Source organism: Aquarana catesbeiana, linkage group LG01 (assembly GCF_042186555.1).
Source record: "Aquarana catesbeiana isolate 2022-GZ linkage group LG01, ASM4218655v1, whole genome shotgun sequence".
Classification (NCBI taxonomy): domain Eukaryota; kingdom Metazoa; phylum Chordata; class Amphibia; order Anura; family Ranidae; genus Aquarana; species Aquarana catesbeiana.
In genome coordinates this window covers 183,687,431-183,710,662 of record NC_133324.1, presented here as the reverse complement: position 1 = coordinate 183,710,662, position 23,232 = coordinate 183,687,431, and the positions used below count along the sequence as shown (strand labels likewise).

General features: G+C 45.6%; 1 protein-coding gene across 3 annotated transcripts in view; it reads left to right on the top strand.

Annotated features, from left to right (window-relative positions):
• PJA2 (praja ring finger ubiquitin ligase 2) overlaps positions 1 to 22,735 on the top strand; it is a 120,676-nt gene extending 97,941 nt beyond the window's left edge. For all 3 annotated transcript variants that reach the window (XM_073624599.1, XM_073624600.1, XM_073624601.1), the window contains 4 exons: positions 11,840 to 11,951; positions 14,951 to 15,065; positions 16,006 to 16,127; positions 22,022 to 22,735. In XM_073624599.1, the coding sequence (XP_073480700.1) occupies positions 11,840 to 11,951; positions 14,951 to 15,065; positions 16,006 to 16,127; positions 22,022 to 22,147 (475 nt within the window). In that variant the 3' untranslated portion in view covers positions 22,148 to 22,735. The remainder of the gene's footprint in view (positions 1 to 11,839; positions 11,952 to 14,950; positions 15,066 to 16,005; positions 16,128 to 22,021) is intronic.
• The last annotated feature ends 497 nt before the right edge of the window (positions 22,736 to 23,232 follow it).

Here is a 23,232-nt window from a genome sequence, read left to right as displayed (position 1 = left end):
TGGCACCCCCACACAAGTAAAATCGCAGTGCAACCTTTTATTTTTGCAGAAACGCGGGTATGGCAGCTTATTCATTTGAATGGGCTACCGTGCAAACACAGCCCACACAGCATGCAGAGATGTGAACCTAGGATAAAAACTAAGAAAATGTCCCAGTATTGGCCATAATGTAATGAATATATTTGCTAGATCAAAATTGTCCATATACCTCAAGCATCTTCTGATCATATATTAAGTTGCATAGAATTTTGGTGAATAATGAGTCACTATCGAGTGTGTGTGTGTAAATTATACCACCCGTGCTCAAAAGAATGTCCATATTATAGGTATCATCGCTTCCATGTACTAGAAGTCAGCTGTAGCTTTATACTGACAAATAAATAGACAAATAGCAGCGCAGGTTTCAATACAACTGGAAAACACAATGCAAATCATCAGATTAGTCCTTTGAGCAATATTGCAGCTCCTGGTGAGAGATGTACAGTCTATTTGTAGGACAGCCTTGCAAAGGGAGGTGAAGCCACTCCAATATGTGAAAAGAAAAAACAGCAAAAAGGCGCCTCTTAGATTGTAGTATTTAATAGCAAAAAAGGGCATTAAAAACACTCACACATTAAAAACACTCACATTTCATGACATATTAGTCCGGTGCAAGGGATAGCAGTAACAGCCATGGATGATCTCTGCAGTTGTAGGTGGAAGGGAGCCTTGTTCTTCTGTGTTGTCTGCCGTTAGTAAAGCATGTACTTCCGGGATCCGACCGTGATCTAGAACGAGGCTTGTACCTCAGCCGAGTAATCGTAGGGAAGGCTGGAACGCAGAGTCAGTGGTATGCGCTGTAGTGCCGTTAAGCAACGCGTTTCCGAGCATGCGATGTGAGGCGCGCTCCTTTATCAAGCTCGACTGCAACGGCAGAGATCATCCATGGCTGTTACTGCTATCCCTTGCACCGGACTAATATGTCATGAAATGTGAGTGTTTTTAATGCCCTTTTTTGCTATTAAATACTACAGTCTAACTAAGAGGTGCCTTTTTGCTGTAGCTTTATACTGTGCTGACCTAATACTGTACCCTTAGAGAAAGTATGTACATTTTTAAATATTACATCTTTAGACACTGCTCAGAATAACCAAGCTTTTTGTGTAATCGATGCCGAAACAGGTATCCAATGTATTCCAATTCACTTGGTATAAATATTGCACATTTAAAAGCATGTAACAGTGTTGATCACGTTAATGGATGCAAAGCTGCCAGGCTATACCATATTCCTCAGTGTCAGCAGATATGCGTTCAGATATGGGTTAATCTAAGTTCCTTCTGTTGTTTGTCTCTATCTCTTACATCTTAAATTTGTCCATCTGTCTATATTCAACCCCTTTCTGTTTTCCACAGTCATAAATAAAAAGAAAACCTAATCAATAAATGTATAATTGCCATTGCAGTGGACTAATCCACAACAGCAGCAATGACTCAAGCTATAAAAATTGGATCAGCACTGAAATCCCAAAATTATACTGTATCCATTCCACAGCCTGCTTAGGCTCGGTTCACACTACCGCGACTTGGGATCCGACTTGTAAGCCCTCAAGTCGCCCCAAGTCGCCCCAGAAAGAGATTCACATTACAGTGCATGGGAGCGTCTTAATAGACACTACTGAAGTCGCTCCGACTTCAGAGCGTACTCCCTGTACTACTTGGATCCGACTTTGATCCGACTTCAGCCTATTGACTATCATTGAAGTCGGATCGCCGTCTCGCATGATCCGACTTCGGCATGCGACTTGTGCTCAAATGATCTTGAGGGGAACTCCGCGCCAAATTTTAAATAAAAATCCGGCATGGGTTCCCCCTCCAGGGGCATACCAGGCCCTTGGGTCTGGTATGGACCTTGAGGAGAACCCCCTACGCCAAAAAAACGGCGTGGGGGGTCCCCCCCAATCCATACCAGACCCTTATCCGAGCACGCAGCCCGGCCGGACAGGAATGGGGGTGGGGACGAGCGAGCGCCCCCCCCCCTCCTGAACCGTACCAGGCCGCATGCCCTCAACATGGGGGGTTTGGTGCCTTGGGGAAGGGGGGCGCGCTGCGGCCCCCCCCACCCCAAAGCACCTTGTCCCCATGTTGATGAGGACAAGGGCCTCTTCCCGACAACCCTGGCCGTTGGTTGTCGGGGTCTGCGGGCGGGGGGCTTATCGGAATCTGGGAGCCCCCTTTAATAAGGGGGCCCCCAGATCCCGGCCCCCCACCCTATGTGAATAGGTATGGGGTACATGGTACCCCTACCCATTCACCTAGGGAAAAAAGCGTCAATAAAAAACACAGTACACAGGTATTTAAAATAATTTATTAGGCAGCTCCGGGATCTTCTTCCGACTCCGGGGGTCTCTCCGGCGTCTTCTCCCGGTGTCCGCATCTTCTGCCGGCTCCACCGCTATCTTCTGGCGCTCTTTTGCCAGCGGTGGTCCGGACCTCTGGATCATCTTCTTCCCTCTTCTCTTCCAGAGATGTTGACACGACGCTCTCCCCAGCTAGAATGGTTTCTGTGCGCTCTGCAAGGGACTTATATAGGCCGTGACCCCGCCCCCTTATGCCGTCACAGTCCCTGGGCATGCTGGGTCTGTGACGTTTTAGGAGGCGTGGTCACCGGGTGATGACCACGCCCCCTTATGACGGCACAGCCCCAGCATGCCCTGGGACAGTGACCTCATAAGGGGGCGGGGTCACCGCCTATATAAGTCCGTTGCGGAGCGTTCAGAGACCATTCCAGCTGGAGAGAGCGTCGTGTCAACATCTTTGGAAGAAAAGAAGAAGGCAGAAGTCCGGACCACCGCTAGCAATTGAGCTGCAGAAGATAGCGGAGGAGCCGGCAGAAGATGCGGACACCGGGAGGAGACGGCGGAGAGACCCCCGAAGTCGGAAGAGGACCCCCGAAGTCGGAAGAAGATCCCGGAGCTGCCTAATAAATTATTTTAAAAAACCTGTGTACTGTTTGTTTTATTGACGCTTTTTTCCCCTAGGTGAATGGGTAGGGGTACCATGTACCCCATACTCATTCACATAGGGTGGGGGGCCGGGATCTGGGGGCCCCCTTATTAAAGGGGGCTTCCAGATTCCGATAAGCCCCCCGCCCGCAGACCCCGACAACCAACGGCCAGGGTTGTCGGGAAGAGGCCCTTGTCCTCATCAACATGGGGACAAGGTGCTTTGGGGTGGGGGGGCCGCAGCGCGCCCCCCTCCCCCAAGGCACCAACCCCCCCCATGTTGAGGGCATGCGGCCTGGTACGGCTCAGGAGGGGGGGGGGCGCTCGCTCGACCCCACCCCCATTCCTGTCCGGCCGGGCTGCATGCTCGGATAAGGGTCTGGTATGGATTGGGGGGACCCCCCACGCCGTCCTTTCGGCGTAGGGGGGTTCCCCTCAAGATCCATACCGGACCCAAGGGCCTGGTATGCCCCTGGGGGGGGGAACCCATGCCGGATTTTTATTTAAAATTTGGCGCGGAGTTCCCCCTAAAGATTCATACCAAACACAGTGGCGGGGATCCAAGTCGGATCCCCGTTCATTGAAAGTCGGATCCACAAGTCGTGTTGAAGTCGGGTTAAAGTCGCGTTGCAAAGTCGCGTTGAAGTCGTGTTGCCCCTGTGTGAATCGAGCCTTAATGTGATGTATATCCACAAACTACCTGTTATAATGTCAGATATTGATTTAGCAACTGCCAAAACCTGCACAGCTGGCATTCAGAAGGAAAATACTGTATGCTTGTTGTTTTAGTAGGTCTTCTTCTTTTCATTCATTCTTTTCAAGCAGGATTGTTCCTGTTTAGTACATGCATGCTATGTGTACCATACTATACCAACAAACATGCACAATTTGAGGTACAGCTTATACTATCTGTCAGTGGGGACTGAAAATGGTATGCCCAGAGCTTCTGGACTTCAAATATGAATGTATTGGTTGGTATTTTTTTTCAGTCTCTTCATACACAAGCTTCTTTATAAATCTGACTTCCAGGCAGCTATACAACACCTATGACTGTAGCTCTGTAATCATTAAAGTGGTAGTAAACTATCCTCCTTAAACTGGAAGTGCATGCAAAATCTAAAATCCCTGCATCTGTAGACACCAGGGATCTAACACTAACCTCTATATCCCTGTAAAGAAAAAATGATTATACACACCTTTTTTGGAAGACTATCTGACCCGATCTCCAGCACCAGAAGCTCTGCAGAGGACACGGACGACAATGGCTGTGAAATGAATGGGAAGTGACGTCACCCATAGCGTTACTATGAGACTTCTGTTGTCCTCAGTCTCCTCTGCACCCGCCTACACAGAGAAGCCACCTATGAGAGACCTCGACTCCTCCCTTCTGAGGAAACGCTGCCCAGCCTAGATTTAAAAGGCACGCTTCCCCGCCGGCTCCTCAGTTTTGGTGTTTCCTCCGGCAGGAGACACTGCGAGGAGCCATGGCTAAAGACAGCCAGGGAGTCTGAAGCCTGTATGTCCGGGAAGGACACAGAGGTCTCTGAGGACTAGTGGTGCTATGCCTCGGAGAGAGGTTACCTGGCAGCCACACGTTTTTTCTCTCCGAAAGTTGTGTCGTGGGCTGCTCCGGGGGCCGCTTTTAGGTTCTCAGTGGAGTCTCAGGAGGACGCATTGTCGCTCCCCCCCTTGTATTCTGGTTGCAAGCTGCAATGGAGCTCACAGCAGGGCCCTGTGGCAGGTGACGTCACTTCCGGCGGGGTGTGTGCACCCCTCCTTGATCCGGGCTTCCGGTTCCTGCTGCGGATGCTGAAGCCGGGCCAGGCTTTGGCTGATGGGGACTCGGAAAGGTCGCACAGGCGGCTGGAGGTCCCAGAGACAAGACCATCCTATTCACGATGGGAGCGTGGCAGGGGCCATCCTGGTGGCTTCTGGCATTGCCGAGATCAGCCATCACAAGGTAAGGTGGACTCGGGGGGGGGGTTGTTTGCATCCCTTACCTGTCTGTCACCTTCAGCTCCACAGGTGGGGTTCCCTCTTGGTGGTCTGAGGGGAGGAGGCACGTGGGGGCTGGTGGTTCTATGTGCGGGGGGGGTCCCAGGGCTCAGACTACCTCACAAACAGGGTTGCCTGCCAGTTGGGCGGGTGGTAAATCCCACAGCCCCAGACTGTGCCTCCCCAGCAATAGTAGGCCCCCCCTGCTGAAAGGGGGGGCCAGAGGTTTCCATATTTCGTTTCACAAAAGCCTCAGAGCCTTTACCCGTGAAGTGGGTGAGTACTGCTGTCCCCTGTCCTCAGTCCTGGGGAAAGCCAGGACCGCGGTGATGTCGGCCCCATAAGCGCGGGTCGCAATGGCGGCATGCTTTCCCCCACTGACAGCATAGCTAGTATATGTAGGGGAAAGAGGAAGCCGCAGTGTGCGAGGGGGCGTAGCTATTGTGCTCCAAGCTGGCCCACAGGAAGCATCCAGCGGGCTCACTTACGGGAGTATGACATCAGCGGGCGTCAGGCGCTGGTTACAGTCTCCATACGGTGCAAACAGGGAGCGTGGATGGTAGCTCAGAGGCTAAGGGCTCTGACTGGTCTGCTGGGGACCTGAGTTCAAATCCCAATGAGGGAAAACCATTCGTGTCCTAAGTACTGCACAGCACCTGCACCTCCAGCTGGACATGTGGCAGCTCCGTGGCTTAGAAATGAGAACTTCTGCTTGGCATCTCTGCGGGTCTGGTGTTCAAAAGGGGTAGACCCAGAAGCGGCTGCAGACCACCGAAGGGGTGGGATGGACTCCTTTGCAACACCTGCACAGGCAGCGGAAGCAGGCGCCAGCACCTCACAGGTAAGCCTGAAGTGTTTGTACTTTCATACACATCCTTTTGAGTGTTTTTTTTCCCCCTTGTAACCAGTATTGACTGGGTAAAGGAGAAACTTTTTCTCCCCCCTGCGCGAGGTGTATGGAGTGGGTGTGGCTGAGACTGAAATAACACTGTGGTAAAAAGCAACAATGGTGAGGCAGTCATGGCTCACAACCAGTGCAGCCATGGGAGTCTGCCTGGAGACAGGATCTTATCCTCATGTCAGCCCCTTCTGACCTTTGACAAGTCACTTTTATGCAGTGGCACAGCGGTTAACGCTTCAGCTCTGGGGTCACTGATTCGATGGGGCTGAGAGTCAGTTCCCTGAGCGGTCTCCTGGTGACTGGCGTGTCTATCCAGGGGCAAAGGCCTGGGTGGCTGATGCTTCTGCCTGGCAACACTGGGGTGGTTAGTTCAGATCCCCCAACATTCCAGTACTTACTCACCTAAAATCTGTAGGCAAGGGTCTTCAGGTTCTCTGGTGCGACCCACAAACGATGAAGAAAAAGAGCTCACATTGAAGGTGTTGCACCTAAACTGTGCCTTAAACACTGAGTTCAAATCCCAACCAAGCTAGCACCCTGCATGTTTCGCTAGTGTTTTGATGTTACAGGGTTGCCGGCCAGATGGTTCCTCGTGGCCACATCACCTGTATGCACCTGATATAGGAAACTAAACAGGGGTCCGATATCAGGGGGGTGGCCCCCTGGATGGCAAGTAAGATACAAAGGTTTCAAGAACACTTGTTAAGTGGGAGAAGGCCTGTATGGTGAATCCAGTAGGCCCCCCTCATTACAAAATTTCTCTGGAGGAGGTGGTTGCAGGATTACAAGAAAAATATTCTTGCTCCACGACCAAGGCGAGAGCTGTGGGAAAGGGGGTTGCTATCCATTAGGTCTGATGGAAGCCAGGGAAGACTAGGGTCCAGCTTCTCGGAAAGGCTTTGGTTCAGTACCCTCTGCTCCCACCAGACGCAGTTTTTTTTTTTTTTTTTTTTTCTTTTTTTTTTTCTCCCACAGATCCAGACTTACCGGCCTAGTCTTGGGAGACGGAGGGGTATTGTTGGATTCCATGCTCAGGAGAATAAACTCTCTTCTGAAATGGACCTACGATGTTTTCATCGTAGGAAAATGAACTACTCTGGCATTTATACTGGTGTCACGCATCTCAGAATATTGTCTGACACAATTGCAGACACACATTGATGCACAGTCAGTAAGAGTACGGGCATCCCCCCCAAGTGGTGGGTGACAAACAGCATGTCCAAGACTGTGTGATATTCCTCCCACAGGGGACCTGTCCTCTGTCCTGGGCCTGAGGTGATTCTTGAATCGCATAGCAGTCACCCTTGTCAAATACAAGGGTGACCCAGGTAGGAATGCTGGTCTATGGCCACAGCACCCTAAATGCACCCGATCTCATCTGAGGACGGAAGTTATGACTAAAACTCAGTGGAGACCTCCTCTTGCAGTTGCAGGCACTTCCATCTGGACCGTCTATAGGACGGTTAACCCTGGGATCTCGAGTTTCCTCCCATAAAACTTCCTCTGTGGGCCTGAACCAGTATAGTGTTGTTGCTCTTGGGTAGATGCCATCGTTTAGCTGGCGTTTCCCCAGGTGCTATGCCATCTCGCCCACCCGCAGTCTTACCGGTGGGCATAGTACACTACAGTCGTTCTCATTGTATCTCACTGGCTTAAAAGACCACGGTTCTCTGTCCTGAGGGCTCTGGGAACCTGGTGGTCTGGCTGCTAAGAGGGATCCCTCAAGATTATATTTTTTGCTCCACTTACCAGAGATTTGGAGACGTTACAGCAGCTGGACCAGTTTTAGGTATGCAGTCTCCCAAGTAGGACCAAATTTTACTTATTGTAGGCTCTTGTGGGATCTTCCTTTGAACTCTGGTTCATGTGTCAATAAGGGGTTTCCTTCCTTGTTGTTTTGCAGGGACTAAAGTAAGGGTTAAAATCTCTAGCAGTACCTGGGTAAGATGGCATTAGCTAACAATCGACAAGCCTATATGTAGGGAGATCTTGGAGAAGCTGATGCTACTCTGTGCCAGATCTGTGCAGCGACAACGTGATTTAGCTCTCCTACCTTTTACCTGACACTAGAGGCTGTTCTTGTTGTCAGCAAAGGGATCAGGCTCTTTGTACACAGAGTCCTGTAAGCCGTAGTCCCACCCTAAGGGTAAGTGCCTGCTTATCCTCTCATAGGTGGCTGTCCTGAAAGAAGATATGGGAAAATTTAGAGTTACTTACTAGTAACGTCTTTTCCATGAGACTTTCAGGACAGCACCGTGCACCCTTGTTGGTTTCCTTTTGGGTTCCTGACTCGGAAACCATCAAAAAGTAATTTGTGGCCTATGAAGTGTTCTTGTGTCTCCCCAGCTGGCCGGAGTTGCTCTTGAAAAACTGAGGAGCCAGCGGGGAAGCATGCCTTTTTAAATCTAGGCTGGGCGGTGTTTCCTCAGAAGGGAGGAGCCGAGGTCTCATAGGTGGCTGTCCTGAAAGACTCCTGGAAAAGACGTTACCCGTAAGTAACGCTAATTTTTTTCTTTACAGGGATAGAGAGGTTAGTGTTAGATCCCTGGTGTCTTTAGATGCAGGAACTTTAGATTTTGCATGGACTTCCACTTTAAATTTTGCACTTATAAGCATAAACACTACTCATTGTTGTAATTCGATGTCACCTTACTTGCTCTGTTGCCTTGTAACCTGTCCCATTCTTTGTATTGACATCACCAGCACATGTGCGTCTCTCCCCCGATTCACAGCACGTTCTTTGTGCCATCAGTCCATCGAGAAGTGTACCGTGTATGTAATATCCGCTCCCTGCAGCACTGTGGTAAAATGCTGATTACAGTTTCATTCAGTCTAGCCTTCTACACATCGTTTGACCTTAACCACTTGCTGACCGGGTCATATCCGAAAGACGGCTACATCGCCATCGGCTTATTCTGGGTGGACGTCCTCCCAGAATGTTGCTCTCGTGCGCCCCCTGGGCGCGCTCCCGCAAACATCCATGACCGCCGTGTCCGGAAGACCTGGCGCATCACGGATCGCAGTAAATGGCCATTGTAGCGGAGCGATCACTTGTAAACAAACATGTCTTGACGCCGGTTCCTCCCTCCCCTCTCTGTACCGATCTGTACAGGGAGAGGGGGAGAGGTCGTTTTTAGCAGCGCTGTGGGCTGGATCTGTAGTACCCACAGCGCTGATCTGTGCCCATAATGTGCCCATACTCTGCCATAATCTGCCCATACTCTGCCATAATCTGCCCATACTCTGCCATAATCTGCCCATACTCTGCCATAATCTGCCCATACTCTGCCATAATCTGCCCATACTCTGCAATAATCTGCCCATACTCTGCCAATAAATTTTAACAGAAACAAAGTTTTTTGGGGGTTTTTTTTTTACCGAATTTTCAGTCTTTTTTTTTTTTGATTTATAGCGCAAAAAATAAAAAACCCAGCGGTGACTAAATACCACCAAAAGACAGCTCTATTTGTGTGAAAAAAAGACAAAAATTTCATATGGGTACAGTGTTGCATGACTAAGTAATTGTCATTCAAAGTGTGAGAGCACCGAAAGCTGAAAATTGGTCTGGTTAGGAAGGGGGTTTAAGTGCCCAGTGGTCAACTGGTTAAACGTCACAGGGGGTGTAAACATCGGCATAGGACAGCATACTGTAGCGGCGATCAGCCACAGCATACAGGCTTTGCAAATTAACATCACACGTACACGAGATTGTAGAACGGGCTACAGGAAAGGGTGGAAGTATATTGGACTAAGGACTCGGAACACAATAGTTAAGTTGGTGCTGGCTTACCCTAGGGGGCAAACATTTTGTAAACTTCTTGAACAAAGTAAGTAACGTGATTGAGGCTAATTAATAATGCAGAATGTGTTAGAATAACTTAATGGCATAGTTAAAAAAATCACATTGGAGGGGGAGAGTTTAATACATCATGAAATTATGTAGTGTGTGTTGTGTTTTTTTTTTTTTTTTTTTTTTTTTTTTTTTTTTTTTTTCCTCTAAGCATTGTTAGTACTTGAATTTGGCATGGTATAGTGTCCACTGACGGAGGGATAAATTAATCAGTCTGCTGCTGCTTCTTCTGTACTATGCAGTCACAGGCTGGCGGAGGGATAAGACCTTTAAGTGTTATTTAACTGACAGGCAGGGCTATGCTGTGTAGCAGAATTTTATGTAAATCTCAGGACTTCATATACAGGAGTACAAAACCTTTAGGTAGGTAGAACAGCTCGTACACATATATAAAAATGTAAATATGATCCAACAAGATAAGTGGGTGCTTGCTAATGTGCATTTTAGTGCACCTGTGTGAACAAAGCCTTACACATATGCGTACACAAGAGCCATGTTTGCCTGCACGGGATGCACAGGCTTTTGTGCATTCGCGTGCAGGCAATCCCACTGTTTTTATTTGGGGGTACGCACCTGCGCCAACACATGTTGAATTGGAAAAACTGGCCCAGTTGACATAAATGGAACTGCATGCGTGCAAATACACAAAACACCTGCGCATCCTGTGCGAGCAAACACAGCCCTTAACCACTTCGCTACCCAGCCATAGACAAATGACGTCCACAGATGGGATCTCCCATCCTGGGTGGACGTCATATGACGGCCTGGGCTTCCCGGCCGCCTAGGGGGCATGCGCCGCCGCGTTGCTCGGGACCCGGTGCGTGTGCCCGGCGACCGTGATGTCCGCCGGGCAACCGCGATTGCCGTTAACCAGGCCGGACCGTGGATCTGTGTGTGTAAACACACAGATCCACGTCCTGTCAGTTGAGGAGAGCGATCTGTGTTCCCAGTACAGAGGAACACCGATCAGTCTCCTCCCCTTGTACGTCCCCGCCCCCTACAGTTAGAAACACTCCCTTAGGAAACATATTTAACCCCTTGTGTCCCCCTAGTGGTTAACCCCTTCCCTGCCTGTCACATTTACACAGTAATCAATGCAATTTTATAGCATTGATCGCTGTATAAATGTGAATGGTCCCAAAAATATGTCAAAAGTGTCCGATGTGTCCGCCATGTCGCAGTCACAAAAAAAAAATCGCGATCGCCGCTATTACTAGTAAAAAAATGCCATAAATCTATCCTGTATTTTGTAGACGCTATAACTTTTGCGCAAACCAATCAATATACGCTTATTGCTATTTATTTTTTTTTTTTTTTTTTACCAAAAATATGTAGAATACGTATTGGCCGAAACTGAGGAAAAAAATTTTTTTTTTTTTTTTTTTTTAAAGTGGGATAATTATTATAGCAAAAAGTAAAAAATATTGTGTTTTTTTTTTTTTTTTTTTTTTTTTTTTTTTTTTTTTTCAAAATTGTCGCTCTTCTTTTGTTTATAGCGCAAAAAATTAAAACCGCAGAGGTGATCAAATACCACCAAAAGAAAGCTCTATTTGTGGGGAAAAAAGGACGTCAATTTTTTTTGGGTACAACATCGCACGACTGCGCAATTGTCGTTTAAAGTGTGACAGCGCTGAAAACTAAAAATTGGCCTGGGAAGGAAGGGGGTGAAAATGCCCTGTATTGAACCGGTTAAACGGTTGTATGCTTTAGTATGCCCATGTGAATGAAGCCTAAGTGTAACGCTTGCAGTACTACTAATCTCTCAGATTGTGGTACTGATCCAGGGAATGCCTCCTTATTCCTTTTTCTTGAGACCGTATGCTGTACACCCCTCACATTCATTGCTTTGGGACGTCCCTGGGTCTGTGAATACTCGGCCTGTGTACTGTACAATTAAGATAAGTGGACTTTTGACTTGCCTGTACATCTTGGTTACTCTGCATTGCTTGCTGCAAAACAGAGCTCAGAGGGGGGTAGGGTTATATCTGTCTCCAAAAGCTTGGCTGTGTCCAATCGCCTGAAGGTACAAGTTTATAATCCAGGGTCTTCCTGTACTGTACTTTACTCCAAGATATGAAACTTAACTTTTTTTTTTTTTTTTTCCTTAAACAGATTGCTGGATGACTTTGGTGAAGGTATTGGTGTAGCACAAGCTATGTCCTTCATGGATCCTCACCTTCTTACATATATGGCTCTTGAAGAGCGTCTTGCTCAGGCAATGGAGGTAGTGTTTTTTTTTTTTGTTTTTTTGTTTTTTATTGTAATCAAGTACTTACAAATTGAATGGAATATACATAGATATTCTGGCATGGTTCTGAAAATTATTATATAGGATTTATATAGTGCCAACAATTTATGCAGTGCTTTACAATATAAAAAGGGAGACAATACAGTTATAGTGCAATAAAATTACAAGAGGATTAAAAGGGCCCTGCTCAGAAGAGCTTACAATCTAATGAGGTTGGGCAGGTGGTACAAAAGGTTGTGGAGAATGAGCTGATGGAAGTGGTAAAAGATTAGTTGGAGACGTGATAGGCTTCTCTGAAGAGATGAGTTTTCAGGGATCGCCTGAAGATAGCAAGAGTAGGGGATAGCCAGACAGGTTGAGGTAACGAGTTCCAGAGGATGGGAGAGATTCCGGAGACGACCAGGAGAGGAGGAGACGAGGGAGCTTGAGAGTAGAAGGTCTTAAGAGCGGAGAGGACGATTTGGGTGATTTTTGGAGACAAGATTGGTGATGTAGCTCGGGGCAGAGTTGTGAATAACTTTGTATGTTGTGGATCATATTTTGAATTTAATTCGCTGGGCGATTGGGAGCCAGTGTAGGGATTGGAGGAGAGGGTTGGCAGAAACAGCGGTTGGTAAGGTGTATAAGTCGGGCAGCAGCATTCATGATAGCCTGAAGAGGGGATAGCCTGTGGAGAGGCAGGCCTATGAGAAGGGAGTTGCAATAGTCAAGGCAAGAGATAACGAGGGAGTGAATGAGGAACTTAGTGGTTTCATTTGTTAAAAAGGGGTGAATTTTAGAGATGTTACGTAGGTGAATTCTACAAACTTTTGACAATGATTGACTTGTTCTTTCAGCCTCAAATCCAGAGTCTAGGATTACACCTAGTATCCTGGCGTGAGGGGAGGGACTGATGGTTGCATTGTTGATTTCTATAAATATTTCAGTAGCTTGGGTTTTTATATTAATGTAATTCAAGAGGAATTTTATGAGTGAATCACAGCAGCCAGTAAAAAAATGGTCTTATTAGTTTGGCTATGCTGAACTGCGAAAATCTGATTGCAGCTGTTTGCACGTGCATAGACTTTCCCATTTTATAAGGTCATAAAATACTCCTGTTTGCACAAAGCAAATTTTAACATGGGCATTACAGCAGACTGTGTCACCTGATGGAATTCATTATCACAATCCAGGCTGCTATTGGAAATTGCGATACTTTCCCAGGAGTTGTGGAACACTCTGTGAACTGACTTTCAATTCCTACATTGGTTAGATGTCTCTGTGACTGGAGTGTGTGTGTGTTTGCACTGTGCCCAGCATTTCTCAGACTGACTTGTGTGTACCACATAAGAACCCGCAGTGCATTGTCAGCAGGCCAGGGAGTGTCCTGCCAAAGGGTCATTGTCTAATTTAGGAATACAACATCATGAGGAGGCTTGAAGAGTGTGAGGATCTGTGGAGGAGGTGCAGAGGGAGCTTATGTTTTACAGGAAGATAGTGCAGTATGGAGGCTGGGCTGTGGCTGTACAGGGGAGCCATTGTGTATCTCTATTTTAATGTATGAAAGCCTTAAAGAATTTAGCAGGCTTTTTCTCTAAGGTTGGGAACCACCGATCTAGGGCTTTCTGACCAAAGACTTCGGGGTTTGTTCAGTGTATTTAAAAATATAAACTGGATATGTTAATATTCCTAATCTTCTGGTATGAAAACAAAAATGTGTTTCTTGGTCCTTCTCTCCATTCAGGAGGGGAAAAAAAAACAAACAAACACACGCGTTATCAGGTGATCGGGAACCAGACTTCCCAGTTTCCAATGGTTAGATTGAGACTTGGTACTCTCAGTGAGATCCCAGTCTCAATACAGTGCAATCCCAGCGCAAATACATGTACACATATAGGTGGCCTCACAAAATTAGATTAACTTCAATGAGACCGCATATTGGTGTACAGTCAGCGGCAAGGGGTTAATTAGGGAACTATTCATCATATGCACTGGATGTAGACTGTGATTTTAATCCAAGTGGTATTTGATTTTATTTTTATTATTATTATTACTATACAGGATTTATATAGTGCCAACAGTTTACGTAGCCCTTTACAACTTGAGGGTAGACAGTACAAATACAATACACTTTAATACAGTAGGAATCAGAGGGCCCTGCTCCTTAGAGCTTACAATCTAAGAGGGAAGGTCAAGAGATACAAGAGGTAATAACTGTGAGCGATGTGCTGATTTGAGAAGATAAATGTACAGTTGTTAGGTGGGGGCCCAGATAGGCTTCTCTGAAGAGATGAGTTTTCAGGGATCGTCTGAAAGTGAATAAAGTAGGAGAAAATCTGACAGATTGGGGTAGAGCATTCCAGAGGATGGGAGAGGCTCTGGAGAAGTCCTGAAAGCGAGCATGGGATGAGGTGACAAGGGAGTTTGAGAGCAGGAGGTCTTGGGAGGAGCGAAAAGAACGATTAGGTTGGTATTTTGAGACTAGGTTAGTGATGTAGCTGGGGGCCAGGTTGTGAATGGCTTTGTAAGTTATAGTTAGTATCTTGAATTTAATTTGGTGGCTGAGTGGCAGCCAATGGAGGGATTGGCAAAGGGGTATAGCAGACGCTGAGCGGCTTGTGAGGTGGATGAGCCTGGCAGCAGCGTTCATGATGGACTAAAGTGGGGATAGCCTATTTAGAGGTGAGCAAATGAGGAGGGAGTTGCAGTAGTCGAGGGGGGAGATGACCAGGGAGTGGATTAGAAGCTTTGTGGTGACTTTGGTTAGGAAGGGGTGTATCTTGGAGATGTTGCGGAGGTTGAGGCGGCAAATTTTGGATAGCGATACGATGTGGGGCCAAAAGGTTAGTTCAGAGTCCAGGATTATACCTAGGACCTTGGCGTGGGGGGGGAAAGTTTAATAGTTGAGCCGTTGATATTGACAGAGAAATCGGGGGAAGCGGCAGCTGAGGGAGGAAATATCAATTTTAATTTGTGAATCTTTTACTTTTAAACAGACTGCTTTGGCTCACTTGGAATCATTGGCTGTAGATGTGGAACAGGCTCACCCTCCAGCTACCAAAGAAAGCATTGACTGTCTTCCTCAGATAATTCTTACAGATGACCACATAAGTAAGCTATTGAGTTTAAAATTGTTTCTTTGTGTTAGGCAGGCCATATGCTGGTTGACCTTTGATGTAGCTGAATTCTTAGAGACCTACCCTATTGGTCTACATTCAAAAAGGGTCCTGCACGACTTTGGGTCCAATTCAGGCAAAAATTTAAACCTGTGAACCGGCACGAACCCACGGCTGCGTATGTGTGAACCCGGCCTAAATGTTTTATTTGCTCCCTTTTTTGAGCTGTTAAAGCATTTGTTACCTCAACACTTCATATTCCTGATATGTGCCTGCTGTACCATGTACTTGTATGAAAAAGTATCCTGTTCTTTGTATTGCTTCGTTTATGTAAAATCCCTGGTGTTCCTGCCAGTCCCCCCTCTTTCCTATTAAAAACTGACCACACTAAGCAGGAGAACACGCTGTGGTCAGTTCTGTAGCCATGCTGGGAACTGTATGCTTTCCTCCAATGATCAGACTTGTCCTGACACCCCCCCCCCCCACAGCCATTCACTGGGAAGCTTCTGCTTCTTCTCCCCCCTCCCTCCCCAGCTATTAAGCAGCTGAGATCAGAGGAAATGTGATCACTTTATAAAAATGGTATTGATGGTGTTGGGGTTTAGTTTTATTTTATTTTATTTTTTTTACTATACAAAAATGTTTTGCCTTTCATTTTAAACTGAATGGGTTGTTTTACAGTGTGATTATTTGCACTCACTTTAAATATGCAATTGATAGTGTTTTGTAATATCTGTGTGATAAGTGCAAAAATAAATACCTGTTGATCTTCCCAGCAATCTTCATCCAGTGCTGCAATTTTGTAATTTTGTCAGTTCCATTGTGCTAAATGATCTCTGTATACTACAAAAACTTTCCACTCTGTTTTGAAGAGGGGAAAGTGTATTAGTCCTGTCGTGAACATGCCATGCCCTAACTTTTTTTTTTTTTTTTAGTTGTAGGTCAAGAGCAATGCTGTGCCATATGCTGTAGTGAGTATATCAAAGAGGAAATATTAACAGAACTTCCTTGTCATCACATCTTCCATAAGTCTTGTGTTACACTTTGGCTACAAAAAGTAAGTGTCTTTTAAATGAATATAGTGTTTTCTCCTATGTCATATCTGTAAACATTTTGATGTCCATGTATGCACCAGAGGAGTATTACAGCTTGGTACCCAAAACTGTTTTCATGGTGCAGTCCTCTGCCACTTTACATATTATAATCCTTTAGTAATCAAAAGCTTCAGGGATTGTAAATTATTTTGAAGGAGTGGACACAGGCAGACACCGACCCTGCCTTCCAGTCTCGTTCTACGCCAGCCCCTTACTGCAGTTTACTAACTACAGTTCTAGGGGCTCTAGAACATGCACAGGCAACCCCCGATGCTGGTGCCGCAAGTGGCACGCGAATCCTCTTTGGCCGGCACTCGACTTCCTCCCCCTTCAGCAGGGCAGCGCAGGGAAGTGTCAGTAAGATACTAATGAATTCCAATTTCAGAATTCCCCATAACGCACTTGCACTGAGGGGGAGGCACTGTGCCCCCACACATTTTAAAAGATGGGAAACCATGTTTGTTTGGTTCTCTAACTTTGCTGTAGCTTTGATTGTCCGCTTTAGTGATTGGGAGAGATTGGATGCAGTTCTGCTGGGGGGGGAGGGGTGGTCCCTTTTTCCAGGAGGACTGTCTTGGCTACTGCTAAAGCCAAGCACAGTCCTGCTAGCTCTGTCCACCATATGGAGGAAGATGACTCGCTTGGTTGCCACTACCAATCTCCGAAAGAAGGGATTTCACTGTGATTGAGAAAACCACGATCAGGTGACGGTTTGTGGCATTACTCTTGAGCTTCTGGGAACTTTGAAATTATTCCTGAACCTTTGCATCGATTATACTGAACCTCCTGCACTGTGTGTCCCTTTAAGCCACAGCCAGTATTCAACGCAATGAAAATCACACCCAACCACTTTTTCTCAGCTGCGGGGGCCCAATTTATGATCCTGCACACATGCCCACTGCTTTCAGAAAATCCCCCTGACCTGAGCTCATTGCACATCCATTCCAGATGCTTGTTTGTGACATCACATACAGGCACGTGGGCTGGATGCGAGAGGTGGATCAGCAGGATGAGTGTGCCATGTCAGGTAGATTTGTCTCATCTCTGCTTTCTTTCACCACTTTGCATATCATAGAGAAGAGGGTACAGCGGTGGATGAGATGAGCAGGAGGGTACAGCGATGGGGAAAATAAGCAGGAGGGGTTCAGAGGTGGAACAGAAGAGCAGGAGGGTACAGCTGTGGGGCAGATGTGAAGGGAGGGAAGAAATTATTTTTTTGAATTTTCTTATGAATGTCTCCTTTAAGAGTCTGTAAAATGTTGTCATGCCTATGTGTCACCGCCTCATGCTGGAAACAGCGCCGTGTCAGAGAGCTGAAATGCTTCCTCCTCCTCCAGCCAGACAACAGGACCTCCGGTAAGCTTGAGGGGGGGGGGGGGGGGTTTCTCCCCGCTTATCACCCCCCTGTGCTGATAATCTCCCCTTTGTGGGCAAGGAGTGTTCAGATCCTTTTTTAGAGAGAAAAAAAAAAAACGGAACAAGTGCGATCAGCGCGCCGCTCGGCGGCTTGCAAACCCCCCGCGCCATGCTGTCTCTCGGTCCGAGAGGACCTGCAGTCCGCCGCTCGCGCGGGGAAATGCTTGCTTTAAAAAAAAAAGTAAGAGGTGCCATAGACAACGAGGGGGGTGGGGCTTAGCGGTGTCAGCGTTCTCCGACGTCCAAACGTGAGGAGGCAAGTTTTTAAAAGCACATTGTGTGTTACTGCAGGCTGTGGAGGGACACAAGAGCAAAGAGGTGGCGTTAAAGGTTTGGTGACACAGGCATTTCCTTTGACACATTTTTACTGCTGCATCAGGCTGGGCATTAATAGCAGCAACTGTGCTGAACCATAGCTCAAGCAGTATATGCACTCCTTCTTGTAGTACCCCTGCTTGTGCATCAGGTTATGGTAGAAGGGGGTAAAAACACCTAAATAAAGGGCTCTAGAAAGACTTATTTAGTCACATGAAAGCCTAGATCCATCCCAGTAAGATGGCATCCTCCCCTGAGAGTAATATGGCTGGTCACGGTGAACCGTCAGGAGGGGCAAGTGTTGCAGCTGCTCTTAAACACTGCAGGCCCTGTGTATATTGCTCAGAAGGTTTTTTCTTCAACCATTTTAAGCTTAAAATAAAGTTTGATGCTTAATCACATCCCGGAGTGGGACTAAGCGTAACAGGTCCCCGTCCATTGCTCAGGACCCTCATATTGAGAAACAAGAAGCGAGAGATGGCCAATTTTCTCTCTAGGACCAGGAAAAGGCTGATATCTCCTCTTCCGTAGAACCTTATGTGGAGTATCAAGCTCGCAGGAAAGGTTGTTTTCAGTCACTCACTGAATTGGACTGTTCCACATTTTTACTGCCAGTAACGCAGTCAGTTGATGAGCCCACTTCTGCTTTGGGTCCACTAAAAGCCCCCCCCCCCCCAATCTGTTCATGCTTTTTCTATCGATTTATGGCTAAGAAAGCGTATGTATTCTAAGAGCACCCAGATAAATCATTTTTTTCCTCTGAAAAAGTTCTCAATACTTCCTTCTATGGAGGAAGGGTTTTATGGGGAGTTCCAGCGATTAACACTACTATATCCTCTGTAAACAAAGACCTGACTTGTCCAGTAGACAATCCTCATATGCTAAAGGGTCCAACAGATAAGAAGTTGGAGTTCCTTTTTAAAAAAAAAAAAACTATATTTCGCCCGCAGGTTCAGTCATTCAAACCTGCACTGGCGTTCAGAGGCCTACGGTCACATCACCCACCCTGAAAGCCTGATCTCGTCTGATCTTGGAGGCTAAGCAAGGTCAGGCCTGGTTAGTAACTGCATGGGAGACCGCCTGGGAATTCCATGTGCTGTAGACTTCTAGGACCAGTTTATAGAGGTACTCCAAGGTTGTTCTTGGAGGCTCAGGGTTTGGCCGGCATATCAGAAGCGTTCTGTTTTTACAGTTGACGCTATGAAAGATTCTATTCTCCAGGCCTCACGGCTCATGCTAAGGCTGGTACATTTGCATAGAATCCTATGGTTGAAAGATGGTCAGCCAAAACGCCATACAAAAAGTTCTTGGCCAGTTTCCCTTTTTATGGTGAACGATTATTTGGAGACAACCTGGGTAAGTATATCCAAAGATTTCTAATGGGAAAAGTTCCATTTTTTCCGGTTAAGAAGTTTAGTATTTTTCTTTTAAATGTGCTTCTTCTCCAGTGCCAGGGGCATCTGCCTCCAGGCAGTCACGACGGCCTCCACCGTCAGGATTCAAGAGGTAAACCTCAGGGTCAGTCCCAGGGTCAAAAGAGGACCCGAAGAGGTAACCCACAAAACAAAATACTAAAGCCTTATGAAAGGGTGCCCCCCGCTTGCAGGGGGGGGGGGGAGGGCGTCTACAGCTTTCAAGGGTCTGGCAGGAACAATGTCAGAGTTCCAGTCTCCATGTTTTCTCAGATCAAAACGTTCCCAGAGATCCAGTGAAAAGAAGTCTCTCTTTCTAGCTTGGATCATCATCTCTTGTCTCAAAGAGTGATATTGGTGGTCCCCTTGGTAGAGCAAGGATTAGGGTTTTTCAAACTTTTTTTTTTACGGTTCCAAAACCGTACGGGGATGTCAGACCCATTTTAGATCTCAAAGATCTAGACCGGGTTTGAATAACCATTCTTTTCGCATGGAGTCAATCCGATCAGTAGTCTCCATCATACAAGGGGGAGAACTTCTGGCGTCAATCAAGGATGTTTTTTTCCATGTGCCATTTTTTACCCCGCTCACCAGAAATTTATGCTTCAAGGTAGAAAATCTTCATTTTCAGTTTGTAGCTCTGTCTTTCAGTCTAGCTACTCCACCTCAAGTGTTTACAAAGGTCCTGGCTCCGCCTTTTAGCCAGGATAATGGCTCAAGGTATAACAATACTAGCCTATTTAGATCTTCTCTTCATAGATCAATTCGGTAGCCTGCTTAATCCAAACTTTGGTCACCGCAGTTGGCTACCTGGAATACCTAGGTTGGATTCTTAGACTAGAGAAATCCTCCTTAAATCCATCAAGGAGATTGCAGTACTTGGGACTGATTATTGATACAGCTCAGAAGAGGAAAGGGTCCGTTCCATAAGGGAACTGATTAAGTTACTCTAGTCAAAGATGTAAATGGATTTGTCAAGTGATTGTTCAAACTTATGGTTTTTTATATTAAAGCGCACTCCACCAGGGCTGTTAGTGCTTCTTGGGCAGTGCATCACCAAGCCTCCATGGCTTAAATCTGCAAGGCCGCAACTTGGTCTTCAGTCCATACATTTACAGATTCTATCAAGTAGATGTAAAGGGCATGAGGACATCGCCTTTGGGCGCAGTGTACTGCACGTTGCAGTATGAGTCCTCTAGTCTCTTGGTGCCCTACTTTTGTTGTATCTCCCTCCCTTCAGTATGCATTGCTATGGGACATCCCACATAGTAACTACTATGGCTCTGTGTCCCGTGATGTACGATAAGAATATAGGATTTTTGTAACAGCTTACCTGTAAAATCCTTTTCTTTGAAGTACATCTCGGGACACAGAGGTCCCTCCCTTCTTGGTATACACGTGTATTGCTTTGCTACAAAACTGAGGTACTCCCACCAGTGGGAGGGGTTATTTAGGGAGTGCACTTTTTAATCTAGGGCAAGCCAGTGTCCACCACCTGAAGGTGACCTATAACCCACATAGTAACTACTATAGCTCTGTGTCCCGTGATGTACTTCAAAGAAAAGGATTTTACAGTTAAGCTGTTATAAAAATCCTATTTTTTGGTACTTGCAAATCAAGATAATCCATGTGGGGTTTTTTTATTTTTTTTTAAGTCTTCCAATTCCAGTTTGTAGCTTAAAAACATATGTATACCGTATGCTCATTAATACTGTATGCAAGAAAAAGCAGGACACGCCTTCCTAAAGAGCATTAAAATTATTCAAACGCTAAGTGGTTCACATTGTTGTGTGTTACTGTTTACCCACAAAAATATACTGTGCAGCGGAATGTGCTCTCGTATGCAAACTGGAACCACCGCAGAAGCAAGAGTCTCTATTGTGGCACTGGTGAAAAAAATGAATCTTAAAGGATAGGTTCACCTTTTAAATCTGTTAATGTTGCATCCATATTTAGGGTGTAACCTCTTCAGTCAGACCCCCACCCCTTTTCTCCTAACACCCTCAGTCCTGTGACAGTAGGTGGGGGTGGTTTTTCCCCATATTACTTTAAAATCTATTTGGCGCCCAGCCACGTTATTCATTTACAGGATTCTGTGAATTAAGAAACTACAAGACTCTTCTGCCACCGCGACAGATGACTTCCAGTTCCCAATGGACTGCAAGGGTGCTAATGAGAGCAAGAAAGCTGGAGGCAATGGGGTTGGTTTACTAAATGAAACTAGACTGTGCTCTTTGCAAGTGCAGTTACACTCCTTTTCCCCAGAGCTTGGTGAATGTGGTGAAGTTCATCCAATCATGTGCAAGCAAAATTGCTATTTTTTTTTCCACTTTACATTGGGAATTCTTTACAAAGCGAAGCTTCACAAAATTTACGAAGCTGGGAAAAGGAGTGCAGTTGCAAAGGGAACAGTCTATTTGCCTTTAGTAAATCAACCAATGTCTACAGGACCTAACCTTGCACCCACAATCCTTCTTTCTTTTTTTTTTTTTTTTTTTTTTTATCCCCTGCACAAAAATGTGCATTTTACTTATTTTAAAGGTGAACTTAGCCTTTAATACAGCATGTTTTAAAAAGCATGGAAAGCTGCAATAGAAGTGTACTGTATGGTGTTGAAATAAAGCAATACATTCAAATACCAAAATAATGCATAAAAGTAAAGTGTTCCTCTTTTATACTGAAGTTTTATTATACTTTTTCTTTCTTCTTTCCAGTCTGGAACATGTCCTGTGTGCCGCCATGTCCTCACATCTGTGTTTCCTGAAGCCGCAGCAGCCACTTCCTTTCTGTCTGACCATGACAGCCCTCCATCTATTCACAATGCAGCAGGGACCAGATAAAATTTCAATGGCGATTCCAGTTGCTTGTTTTCCTTGTAACCTATATGTAAGAAAACAAAAGTGTAACCATGCATCTGTACACAGTAATAAAAGAAATCTGATCTGTATTAGTTTATAAGAGACTAGAATATTTATAAGCCGTGTTTAGTTTATGGCATTAGTTGAATATTTTATACTAATGCCTAATAGTATCTGAAAAAAAAATTGCAGCAAAAGATATTGTCATGCAATGTGCTCTAACTTGTGTTCAGCTTGCCTTTTTTGTGGCACAGCATATTTTGTGTTGTGTTTTTTTTGTTTATGTTTTTTCTTTCTCAACTGCAATGCAGTTAGGAGCTTTTACAGAAGCTACACAATCTTGTTTTTGTTTTATTTTTGAGTTGTTTATTTTCTTCACATTGGGTCAAAGACATCTTGCAGAGCAATTTGTTCTAGTGCCCTCTAATGATGAAAGGTTGCTGCTGTGCCACTGACTTTTGTAACTGATCAACTGATCTTTCATGTTTGCATCAAATGTGAAGATGTTCTTTAAGCAAAACAATAGTTTATTCCACTAAAAATAAAGTGCATAACTAAAACAGTACTAAACCGTTTTTTGTTGTGTTTTTTTGGACTTTCATGATATTTGCTTTATAACACAATTAGAAATAGAATAATTGCTGACCTAATACTATAAAGCAGTGCACAATGTCGAGCGTAATTACAAAGACTGTCAAGATGCCTTGCATTAAAGAGTATCAGCCTGTGTGTAAAACATTCTTTTGTTCAATTTATCCTCTTGAATGAGATTTATTTCTAGGTTATTATTGCAAGGAGTATTTAAACACCATGTGCTAGCAAAAAATCAAAAATGGTCTTTATAAACATTCTAGTAGGAAACCATCAAACAATGGTGAATATAGCGAGGTAAAGATTGTAATGTCCTAGAAATCTGAGTTTCTTCATGGTGTGTAAAATGTGATCTGATCTCTATTAAGGTTGTAATGAAGGATATTCTTGATTAAAGCGGACCTCAACTGTAGAGGATATGACATAAAAGGCAAGTAGAGCGCAAATGACTAGCTATGGCTGATATTTCTCTATTG